The 12,682-nt window shown below is 41.6% G+C and overlaps 1 protein-coding gene across 1 annotated transcript in view; it reads right to left on the bottom strand.

Moving 5' to 3' along the window:
- Pdcd1lg2 (programmed cell death 1 ligand 2) overlaps positions 1-11,795 on the bottom strand; it is a 60,224-nt gene extending 48,429 nt beyond the window's left edge. Inside the window, exon 1 of the mRNA XM_021152335.1 lies at positions 11,589-11,795. Coding sequence (XP_021007994.1) covers positions 11,589-11,749 — 161 coding nt within the window. The 5' untranslated portion in view covers positions 11,750-11,795. The remainder of the gene's footprint in view (positions 1-11,588) is intronic.
- Positions 11,796-12,682: the final 887 nt, after the last annotated feature.

Here is a 12,682-nt window from a genome sequence, read left to right as displayed (position 1 = left end):
TCTCATGGAGGCATTTCCTCAACTGAAGCTCCTTTCTCTGTGATAACTCAGCTGTGTCAAGTTGACACAAAAATAGCCAGTACACCACCCATTCCCATTCTTTTGGCCCTGGCATTCCCCTGTATTGGGGCATATAAAGTTTGCAAGTCCAATGGGCCTCTCTTTCCAGTGATGGCCGACTATAAACTTAATGTAAACTCTTAGCTCAGTATTAATTCAGTTGGACTGCTTAGTATATGCATAGAGTTGGGTAACCAACACCACTATTTAATTTGGCAAATCTTAGTTACCACTAAAAGAAGGAACCATATCCACTCAGAGATAGTCCCATTTCCCCTTCCTTTTTCCAGAATCCTGGCAGGTGTCCATCTGTGTTGGTCAACTGCTTGTGGTGACATTTCATAGAAATGACATTGAGTAGCCCTTGACCTTTTGTGGCTTGCTTCTTGCACTGAGCATGATGTCAAGATTTATCTGTTGTGCAGCACACATCAATACTTTATTCCTTTCATAATGGGAAGTTATTGCATTGTATAATAAGCCAAATGTGTTTATCACTTGCTAACCTTTTCTCATAAGAACTAAATCTGTTCTGCTCGTATCTAGGTCTCTAATCTGTTTTGAGTTCATTTTTGTCTATGAACAAGGTTCTTTTGCACATATTCCAATAAATTTATTTTAAAAAAACTAAACTGTCCTTTCTCTGTAGAATTTTCTCAGCATCCTGGATGATAAAAGTGGGGGTGTATGCCTGGACTTTGCATCCATGTTGCTCAGGTCTGTGTCTGTTCTCTGCCCCCATCACAGAATGCTGTTTACTGTAGCTTTGTAAAAAGTTTGAAATCAGGAAGTGAGGCCGTCAGCTTTGTTCCTTCTGAAGTCCTCTCTCTCTCCCCCTCCCTCTGGCCCTTCCTCCTCCTTTCCCTTGAATTTCTCTCTCTTGAGTTTCTGTATGAATTTTAGGATAGACTTGTCTATTCTGCACAGAAGGAACTGGTGTGCTTTGGTAGGAATTACACTGACTTTGCAGTTCCATAATCATCTCAACAATGTTGTCTTTCAAACTCTGAAAGCAGTCTTTCAAGTTTCTTTTCTTCTTCAGATTCTGAAATATTAAAAAAATATATTATTATCGGCAATAAAGCCATGTGTAGGAGCAAGTGCCATGGTATGCATCTGGAAGCTAGCTTTATGAAGTTGGTTCTCTCCTTTCATGTTGTGTGAGGTTTAGGAATAGATCTTAGATCACCAGACTGGCTCAGTAAGCATCTAGACTCACTAGGCCATCTCACCATACCAAGGTTTTAAACTTTTTATTGGCATACTTAAAAGCTTTACATTCTAATAGTTACACATTATAATAATTAAAATAATTTGAAGAAAAAAAAAAGAGGCACTCTGATTATAGGACACACACTGCAGCCTGCAGGACACCAGTCCCACCACTTCCCAAATCCAGCTTCTTCGCTCACCAGCAAGTCGTTCTTTCTCTTTCCTTCCAGTCAGACCTGTGGATGTGAGTGGCAAGCCTAGTGAGCCAGAACTTTGTTGTCAGTTGTTACCGATTTGATTTAGTGTTGTGAAAGGGAGAACCGAGTCTTTTAAACTTTGTCCAACCCCTTCACATTTTACAAAGCTAAACAGAGTAGCCAAGTGAGGTCAGAAGGTGATGTTTGCTGAGCGCTCACTGCCTGTTGGTGGCACTTGCCTCACCATCTGCCTGCTCCCTCTGTTTGCTTGTTTCTTTTGAAGGAAGAGATTCTCTCTTGACATTTCTGGGATCTTCAGTCTCCACTTACTGAACTTCAGGATGTCAGCCACGTCGGGTATTTCAGATAAGGTTGAGGAGAGAACCCAGCGAAGTGTGTGAACAATAAAGCCAGATCTGTTACAGACTAGCCCATTTTCTTAGAGCTATGTTTTTGAAAACAAAACAACAACAAAAACACCTGTAGGACATTGCTGACAGTATAGGTAATTAAAAGGAAATACAGACCTCCTGGGCTTAGGGATGGAGTCATTAGGACACTAGAGGGCTAGGAACATCCATTAGATCTGAAATGCCTGCTAGAGTGCCAAGAGAAGTTCCTCAAGATGTGGAAGGGCAGACAGTATAAAGCTGGAGGTAGAGATAGGACCTGCTTAACAGTCACGTAGGCCACAGCCTGCCTGACATCATGGATGAGAGATGGGAAGAACAAAGTGGGAAGCAACAGACCTGAGGTACTGACTGCAACATGTCTGGACCATTATGAGGAGAGGGCACTGGCAAAGAGGAGGTAGGAGAAGGGCAAAAGCCCAGATGACAGTACCTTATCTGTTACTGTACACCTTACCTTACCTGTTATCTTACCTGTTAACTTTAGATTTCGATCTGGGTGTTCTGACCTTTGGTATATCGAAAGCTTGCTGTCCCTGAATGGACCACCTTTCCTAAATTCGTCAGTCCCAAGAGATGGCATCCATGGGCCAGGAACACCTTGTTTAAATGCAAACCAGGCAACTCAGAGCCTTTGTGCTCTATGGCCTGCTTTGATGGAGACCTTGACATAACTGTTCACTATCCAGTGGTCTTACTCCTCGTGAAAGGACACTATAAAACTAGCAGCTAATCCTTGCTGAAAGCCAGCAGAAATTGTATTAATTCATTCCAAATCTGCTTTTCCTGTCTCACTTTTTAATTCTGGTGAAATAGTAATATAGATATCTGCCCATGCATCTCTTTTCTCCTGGATAACTTCTGGATAACCCTGCCTCCAGTTTAATCCTGATGGTCCCCCATGTGCGACCTGGTGGCATAAGGCTTTTCCCTTTGAGATTTATAATTATTTCAGACTACCTCCCCAATGGCAGAATGAATGAAGGCCGGACACACCATGGATTAACAGTCACAAAGTACTTGGGTTGTTTTCAGATGTCTTCAGAATCCACTTGAGGGGGGGGGGTTGAAATTGGTGCTTCCAGAATGGACAGTCGTGGAAGAAGCCAAATCATACAGTCAACGAAAGGTCAAATATGCCCATTGTAGAACCTAACTGTCCTGGATACGAAAGGGGGTGCCTAAAGACACATAGTGTGCATCTGTCTGCAAAGGAATCCCAAAATCCTCTCTCACCATCAATATGCAATGTCTTCTATCCCCTTCAAATAAATTCCCTATAAATCCATTAAGAAGGCAAGTTTGAGTGTATTACTGCCCTGACCCCTTACTAAGTAGTGACTTCTTTGTGGGTTGGGTAGCAAGTCCTTGCTTGGTATCAGTGGTGGCCATCTCTGATCTGTCGACCTCACTGTTACTGAATAATAATAAAAACCAATAATAATAAAAACCAATATTTTAAAGACACAGGGCTGTAGGGAAGAGTGACTGTGGGTGTTCCTGAGAGTTAGATTTAGTGGTGTGAAGGCCACCAGCACTTTCCCAAGTGCACACAAGATACATGTGGATTCAAGAGGGGCGGAGAGCTAAGAATATGCCCATGGAATGTGGCTCAAGGGGAGCCAGAGAGACAACGCGGTGATTGAGAGTGTGTGCTGATCTTGCAGAGGACCTGAGCTCAATCCCCACTACCCACATCAGGTGGCTCTCTCTCAAAACTGCCTATAACTCCAGCTCCTAAGGATCTGATACCTCTGGCCTCTTCTGTAGGTGCCTACGCTCCATGCATGCACACCAAACACACACACACACACAATTTAAAATAATAAAAATCAATCTTAAGAAGTGTGTCACAGAGGAAAGAGAAAAAGGGAAAGCATCTCCAGGGATGTGTGAGTCCCAAGTGCATCGCATCCTTGCCTTTATCTCAGGGAGGGCCCACTACACAGGTAATATTCAAGGTGTACTACTCACGGTATCCCTTAGATGAACCCAACAGAAGTCTTCCTTACAAAATACTTAACTTGAAAAGTTATTGTTTTCACGCACAGTAGCCGGCTTGGCACTTGCCAACGTTCTCATGTTTGGACAGTGACAGGGTGATAAGAGCCAGAGTTCTAGTGATGAATAGGCTCCTGGGTCACTCACCACTGGCTCAGCTTCCCTTTCTTCTTTAGCCACCCCAAGGGGACTTTCCTGGAGCACTGCCTTCTTGGAACACTAAGGGGCAGACTCTGTTCTAAAGGTACTTTCCAGCCTGCAAATGCCTGTCCTGCCAGTCTGTGCAATGGGTAAGAATGCACACTCTAAACCCAGACACATAAGCAATCAAAATCTGAGGTTACAAATGTAATAGCCTCTAACACATCAGACAGCTTAGAAAAGCTTTGTGCTTTATTTCCTATCCTCCTCCTGTTCCTCCTCTTCTTCCTCCTCCTCCCACCACCACCGCATGCCAGAATATTAGGAGTGATTCCATACTTTCCTCCCACCCTCTTGCTTCTACGCCCACTGTGCATCTTAGATGGTCCCTGACCCTTCTGCTCTCCTGTGGCATCACCTTAATTCTGATTCTCATTGCTTCTCCTTCTACCCTAGTGCATCTTCCTCACTGCTGGCTCCCTCTACACCAGCCTTGTTGAGGCAGAGAGCATCAATCCTGGAATCATTCTTCACTCTTTTCTTCTCTCACCCTGCATCCGATACACCACCTAGTCCTATAGGCTGTCTCTTCACAGATATTCAGAGCCTAATCACTTCTCACCACCCCAGAGATTCCGTATCATCTGGGACATTATCATCTCCTGTGGTGATTTCTGCACCTTTCTGATAGTAGGATTCCAAGACCCTACCTAAGCTCATTATCTGACATTTGATTCCCAATACAGCAGCCAGGGTAATTATTTTAAAACACAAGTGCTATTGTTTTCAAGTCAAGTTTTTCTTAGGACAGCCTTTAATGCTTTTCCTGCCCTGGTCTCTCTTATCTCTCGGTCACATAATGACCCATGCCCTTTCCATGAACAGGACCTCATGGTGGTTGTGAAAATCTAATCTCATTTTACTTTGTAAAAAAAAATTTTTAACTTTACCTCACTTTCTTTATAAGTTTTTAAAGATTGGTATGGCATCACATATGTCTTGTTAAAAGCCTTAAACTCTTTTACATTCAGTACAAACCTTTTCTAGTTGCCTTGTGTGGTTTCCTGTATCCTGAGTGTATCCTAGTCACCTGTAATGATCACTTACAGCTCATTACTGGCATTTAAGGTCTCAGAAGTTTGTTAGATAGATAATAAATGGCATGCACGATTGCTTACCCACGAGTCTGGCTCCCCGTCGGACTCCTTTCCTTTTAGATAAACAGAAACTTGAGAAAGAACTTGCTATAAGTTAAGGCCACAATGGGATGCGCTAGTCACAAAGTAGACGATCATTATCCTAAGACTTACTTAAGACAGAGGCCCACTTGGAAGCAAGAGTTTCCATTGGTGGAGAGTGATCCCTTTTCAATGCTTGCAAGCTTGCCAGCACAGATACCTTAAGCCCCTCCATCATAAACTTGTCTCAAAACCCTTTTCAATGCAAATATGACCTTTGTCCTTGGAGTTCTTAGTGAGAACAATTTTTTCCCTCTAAACGAATATGTACTTAGAGCCCTTATAGTTAAGGAAGCAAAAGTCAAGTACAGTGAATAGAAGGAAAAACAGACTGCTTTGTAGCTAGGCAAGCAGGGTCTGGAGAGTCGGAGGATGTATGGAGTGATGGGGAGCCTGGGATGTATGGAGTGATGGACAGTCTGGAGGATGTATGGAATAATGGAGAGCTTGAGGACATATAGAATAATGGAGAATCTAGGGGATGTATGGAATTATGGAGAGTCTGGGGGAATGTATGGAATGATGGAGAGTTTGGGGGATGTATGGAGTGAATGTACAGCCAAGATGAATAAACTCCTAATTTCAGAGCATCCAGTCCTTCAGCTGCATGAACACTGTGATACACAGACAAGAGATGTGTTCAGATGACTAGTCCTTCTTTTTAGTATTCTTTCTAAAATCCACATGTTTTTTATAGTCAGTGACCAACCATCTATTCTTGCTGTGTGTTCATTTTTTCTTAAGTATATGGTGATTAGGTGGATACAAGAAACCATTAGGTTCACTAACACACTAACACCTGCATGTCTTGGTCACACCTCACCAAGTGTACAGAAGTGCTTGTGGGTACTTGGATGATACATTGTAAATGGTAAATTATTCTTCACATTTACTGCCATTATCACTTCTGAGGTAACAGACAGTCTTAGGTTTAGAAATTGCATGACTTTATATCTGCCCATTAATTTTACCAACCCACTTAAGGGTTCATCTAGTGAAGTGTCTCTGGTTTATATCACTGACAGGGCCACCTACTTTGAGACCCCTCCCTTAGGCTTTTGAAGCATGTATTTGCACACATGGCCTCACCTCTAGTGTAAGCTTTATCTGTCTTATTTTCAATACTTTGTCTTTAACTTTCTCTTTAGCAGAGTTATTAATAATATTCTTATCACTACTCAGTTTCCTTAAGATGGGATTTTATGTAGTTCAGGCTGGCCTTGAACTTCTGATCTTTCTTCTTTAGTAGCAGAATCCTGGGATTATAGGCATAAGCTGACACACCTGGATCCCAAGTAGAATTTTAGCTTCTTTTCTTCATTATTTGTATACAAGAAATACTTAAATTAGTTTATTAAATTGCATTAGGGAGTTGTATCTTTTCAGGGAAAATGTCTGTAAATTGAGAAGAAGTTTTCTAAGAAAAATTTGTAAGAGGCTCAAAAGTCATAGTGCAGTTTCACTTCTAGGTTGTTGTAGGTTTAGTTTCTTGCCATTTCTATTACTGACCAAATTATTAATGACTGAAATTAAGTCTGTGTTATTATAGCAGTGCAGAAGAGCTTCCATTCTTTAGTTTACTCAAAACATTTATTAAGTGCCAAGCTCTTACTACAAAATACAAGATACAGCTAACAAGTTTGAGAAATTCTTCTCAATCCTTGAACAACCCAAGCACAGACCCTCTGGAAATATTTCAAGAATCCTAAATTGTTCCTCTGTGTGATAAAGGCCAGCATAACAGATCCTGGATGCCTTGGTCATGTTTGTGTATCACCTCATTTTTACTAAACATTGCTAATCGTATGTAGTTTGGTTCCTCTCGTTCTCTAAGTGTCTGGCACAGCCTTCAGTGCTCTTGAAACCTAAATTTAATAGACATTTAAAATAGAATTAAAGTGTCAGAATTAGCTACTTATTCTGAGATCAAGTATCTAAGGCTGAAATTGCAGTTAGCAATGTCTGAAAGTAATTTGAAATTGGTGCATTTCAGCAAAGGAATCCAGACTTGGCCTCATGATTCTGTCACTTCTCATTGTAGCATATGTACATGGACTCCAGTACTTTTGTTAACAGGCAGTTATCATAGGGGATCTTAAAGTCAGTGCCCTGTCCTCATAGGTATATGATTAATGATGTCATATTTAAATCATCTGTGGTGACAGATATTATATTATTACAACAGACAACTTATTAAATTTGTATTCATCTCTATTAATGGGATGGGATACTTAAGTTCAAACTGCATTTCAACTGTCCATCCCATAAACACTGAGTTCCTCCAATATACATACTGGCTTTTTTTGAGTTTTTCTATCAGACTGTGGAGAACTTGTAAGAGGATCCACTTAGGAAAAGACCTGTGCAAGCTAAAGACATTATAATAAGTTAGCAGGTCAAAAACCCCACTCAGGTAGAAGCTGGTGTAACATGAGTGGTAAGAGAGCCAGCATCATGTGAACTGACTACAAATATGGAGACTTTCTAGGGATGGGGGGACTTAAAGTGGCTTTTATAGCTCTGAGACATTTGGCCTGAAAGTTCTTTGGGTAGGCACCTGGGAGGCTCAGATAAAAAGCCTCAGAAATGCAAAGGCATGGGAAAGCTGAGGGGGCAGTGCCAACAGTCAAAGTGGTTTCTGAAATTCAAATTCAAACAACAATGTGCTTAGTGCCAGGCAGAGGGATAGTGAGGTTGCAGTGCCCTTCACCCCAAAACAGTTAAAATGCCAAAACAGTGTGAAAAGTGTGTGTGTAAGTGTGTATGTGTATAAGTGTGTGTGTGTAAGTGTGTGTATCTGTGTGTGTAAGTGTGTGTGTGTGTATGTGTGTAACTGGAGAAGGGATATATTGGAGGCTTGCCATTCAGCAAATCAATGTCTTCTTCTAGATGGTTGATCATAAATCTTTGTGTAGAGTCAGAAAAGGGAAGCAAGAGAAAGAAAGGAGAAACAGTAAGACCGTTCACAGGACAGTTGAAGAAACAATTGGCAACTGATCAGCCATATAGGTGAGAAAAAGAAAAGCATCAAGGATGACTGAGGCCTTAAGGTCAGAAGGTTTTAGGGCTAGACAAAGAAGTCAGTTCCACCATGGAAGTGTTAGCTAATATTGGGGACTGAAGATACTGTCTTAGTAAAAGAACACACTGAAACTACCTTGTAAGGCTAATCAACTCTAAAGTGGGGTACCTCAGTTTGTGGTACCTCAGTAATATCTGGGGACATTCCCAGTATCTTCTCTTCAAATCAGCATCAAACTTCTTGTTTTATATTCCACTTTATTTCTGGTGGTATGCCTACCATTTTACTGAAAAAAATTAAAACAGTAATATAACAGCATTCAGTGCATCCCTGTGCTCATGGCCAATGTATTAGTCAATGTTCTCTAGAGTAACAGAACTTAGAAAATGAATCTCTCTCTCTCTCTCTCTCTCTCTCTATATATATATATATATATATATATATATATATATATATATATATGACTTGCAGGCAGGCTGTGATCCAGATAATCCAACAATGTCTGGATAAAATGGAATGTTCAAGAATCCATGAGTTCACAACGCTGGTTGACTTAGATGGTCTTCAGTACATCTTGGAATTCTGAAGAAGTAGGCTCTAATGCTAGTGAAGAAATAGAATTGCTAGGAAAACTTCCTCCTTCCACGTCCTTATATAGGTTGCCAGCAGAGGTGAGAGCAAGCAGGCAAAGAGCAAAAGCTTTCTTCTTCATGTCTTTGTATAGGCTTGTAATAGAAGAGAAGGCATGGCCCAGGTTTGATGAGAATTAAAATCTGGATTAAAGGTGTGTCTTCCTACCTCAAAGATCCAGATTAGGAGTAGATCTTCCCACTTCAAAGTAAGCAAAAATCCCTCCATTTTAAGGTTTTAGTTAACGCCAGATGGAGTCAAGTTGACAAACAAGAATGGCTACTACAGCCAGGCACTGTCCAGTGCACTCAGGACTCAGAGAATCTTCAAGCATTCCAAGCCGATGGAAAGACTCGAAGATGGAGACAGAAGAGAAGATACTCAGAAGCGTCAGACAAGGAAGAGAGTCTGTTGATGAAAAGAGCTCAGGTAATAAAGGTAAGTAGAGCAAGTTTTCCATTGCAAGAGCAAAGTTCATTGTTAATGGGCCCTCATACTTGGAAGGGGAGAAAATGGAGCAGAAAGATCACAAAAGCCAGGTGATCAGGGTGTTTGCTGTGAGACTGTATTTCCTAGTGATGCCAGAATTTACACCCATAAAGTCTCAGTAACATAACTGCCAAAATGGGAGCTGAAGAAAGACAATAACAAGAGACAAAGGAGAAAGGAGAATACCATCAAGGCTTCATCCCTACACCATGAACTATACGCAACTACGGAAAGCTGGGACTGTGCCAACTGGTCATCCAGTACCAAACGGCCAGCTCAGAAAACGTACACATGAGTAAAACTATACAAACACACAGCAGGTTGTATTTAGAAATATATACAACAATAGCTAATGAAAAAAGGCCTCAAGTTTGAAAGAGAGCAAGGCAGAAGATGTACAGGATTTGGGGGGAAAGAGGTGGGGGGGGATGATGTAATTATATTATAATTTTAAAATTAAAAAAATGAAGAAAAATAAAAAATTGTTTAGAACCATGGAATATTATCATTTAAACATGTTTCTTTCTTTCTCTAATAGTGCACTCTTAGAGTCTTGCTTTGTAAACACAGGCCAGATGGGAATATTGGCTGCTGTCCAAAAGGATAACCACACACAGATGTCAGATGTAGAAAAGTAGAGTTTCAAAGCTATTAAACTGTTCACTTCAAAACTCAGAGGGAGGCAATGTTAGGAACGTTTTTTTTCCCTCAGGCTGTTGAGATGGCTTGGTGGTAAGGGTCAAGGCCTTCCAAGTCTGAGTTCCATCCCTACAATGTACAGGCAGAAAGACACAACCAATGCCACAAAGTTGCCCTTTGAGGTGGCACACACCACCACCACTGTACAACATTAATAAAGACAAATTTAAGCCCCAAACAAGAATAGTTTTCTGTATAGTGAAACTTTTTTTTTTAATGCAGAAAGTTCTTTACCTCATGAAGACGTTCATCGAGAATAAAAAACACTGAAACCCCTGGTCTTTGGAAGGTAGAAAGGATTTCATTGTAAGCACAATTTCTCAGACAGAGTAGGATATGGGTGGAACAACACTATGAACTAACCAGTACCCCAGAGCTCTTGACTCTAGCTGCATATGTATCAAAAGATGGCCTAGTCGGCCATCACTGGAAAGAGAGGCCCATTGGACATGCAAACTTTATATGCCCCAATACAGGGGAACACCAGGGCCAAAAAAATGGGAATGGGTGGGTAGGGAAGTGGGGGGGAGGGTATGGGGGACTTTTGGGATAGCATTGGAAATGTAATTGAGGAAAAGATGTAATAAAAAATATTTTTAAAAAAGACAGATATAATTTACTGAGTAAAAGGGGGAAATGTTCTACAGTTTTTAATTCTTTATTTTATCTGAGTCTTTAGGTAAGCTTATAAACTTTAGTTATTCTCAGGGTTTTTGGTTTTGGTTGTTTTTTGTTTGTTTGTTTGGTTAGTTGGTTGGTTTTTCAAGATAGGGTTTCTCTGTGTAGCCCTGGCTGTCCTGGAATTCACTCTGTAGACCAGGCTGGCCTTGAACTCAGAAATCTGCCTGCCTCTGCCTCCCAAGTGCTGGGATTAAAGGCGTGCACCACCACGCCCGGCCTCAGGTGGTTTTTTGTTTGGTTGGTTGTTTTGTTTTGTTTTGTTTTGAATTGTCAGCCCCTTACAAGGAATAGGATTCTAGAACTAGAGAGGACTGAAGTTGCCCATCTCCCTTTGAAAGGAAATAAAACTTGAGACCTGGGATTCATGTAATGTATGTCAAATAGCCCAAAGACTTATTTGTGAGATTTGAAACCTGGGGCTGAGAACATAGCAGAACAGACCAGGACATGCCCGGCAGGCCTATCACCTCCCTATCTACTACCCCTCTGACCCAAGTTAAATGTTAACAGGCTGCTGATGTTTAAATGGACCAATCATGTGAAGCCGCGCCAATTCCTCTCCCAGCCCCACTCCTTTTCTATAAAAACTCCTAGCTTCCAAGCCTCATGGTCGAATCCACTGTCTCCTGTGTGAGATATGTTTCGACCCGGAGCTCTGCCATTAAAATACCTCCTGTTGTTACATCAAAAAAAAAAAAAAAAAAAACCAACAACAACAAAAAAGTGTTCCCCCAGCACGACAGACTCACCCATCTCAACAACACAAACCCAGAAAGTAAGAGAAGTTCCCAATGTACTTCATACTCACATCAGCACCCAGCACAGCTCCTCAAACAAAGGCACAGTTGCTCCTTGTATCAGGTTCCCTGGAAGCCAATCACACCGACAACCGAACCTGTCCTCGACAGGAGCCGTAAGTGCGTTCCCTCTAGTTGGGAGACAGGAGGAGACAACAAAGATATGCCACATTTGACATTAGGATATATCCAACAAAGGGAACAAAAATGATGTGGTCACGATCCTTGAAGCTGTTTTCCTGTTAAAAAGAAAAGGAGGGGGTGTGGGGTGTCATTCAAACCAGAATGATTTCTGAGGAACTGGAGGATGCTGCCTGGAAGCGTATTTTGGTTTTGCTTTCAACAGTTCTGTTTTATCTTTAGGCTCTCTCGAGCCGCTTGCCTGCCAAGCACCCATGCCTGCCAGGCACCCTAGAGCCATTGTCTTTGTCAGCTGCCCTTTAGCTGTACCCCTGGTCCATATGTACCAGGGATTCCCCACAGCAAGCTGGCTAATGAGCCTAGCCATTATCACAAGCTCCGGGTCTGACTGAGAGACCTGGCCTCATTGAATAAGGTGGAATATGATTCTCTGACATTACCCTCGGGTCTCCATATTCACAAGCACAAGGGCATCACACAAAGGTATGCCCACATGTGTGTGTGTGTACACACACACACAGAAATAGAGAAAATAAATACAACAAGAACACTTCCCAACTTCTCCATGGCTTCCCACCAGACAGCTACATGGCAGTCCTGGGCATCCCTTGCTTTGTAGAACACCACCCCATTTTCACATGGCCCCATCCCTTGTACATATATCTCTGTCCCTTTCCTATCTCTATAAAGGCATCAGCCATTGGATTTGTGTCCAGCCTGATCCATTATAATTGTATCTATAAATTGTTAGTTTCCAAGTAAATTCAGAAGTTCTAGGTCTAGACTATAACTAGGGTTTTGGGTGAGAGGGTGGGGGTGGGCATTAATTTACTACAGCATCTAGGTGGGCATGACCTGGCACTAATTCCCTACAGTATCTTATCTCATTTTCACTTCTAATCTAGAAAGTCAGTCCACACAAGAAGGAATGGCTAATATACAGCACAAGATATAGCAGTGGTTT

The sequence above is a fragment of the Mus caroli genome, chromosome 19 (genome assembly GCF_900094665.2).
Source record: "Mus caroli chromosome 19, CAROLI_EIJ_v1.1, whole genome shotgun sequence".
In the NCBI taxonomy this organism is placed as follows: domain Eukaryota; kingdom Metazoa; phylum Chordata; class Mammalia; order Rodentia; family Muridae; genus Mus; species Mus caroli.
This window is presented reverse-complemented; position numbering and strand designations above follow the sequence as displayed.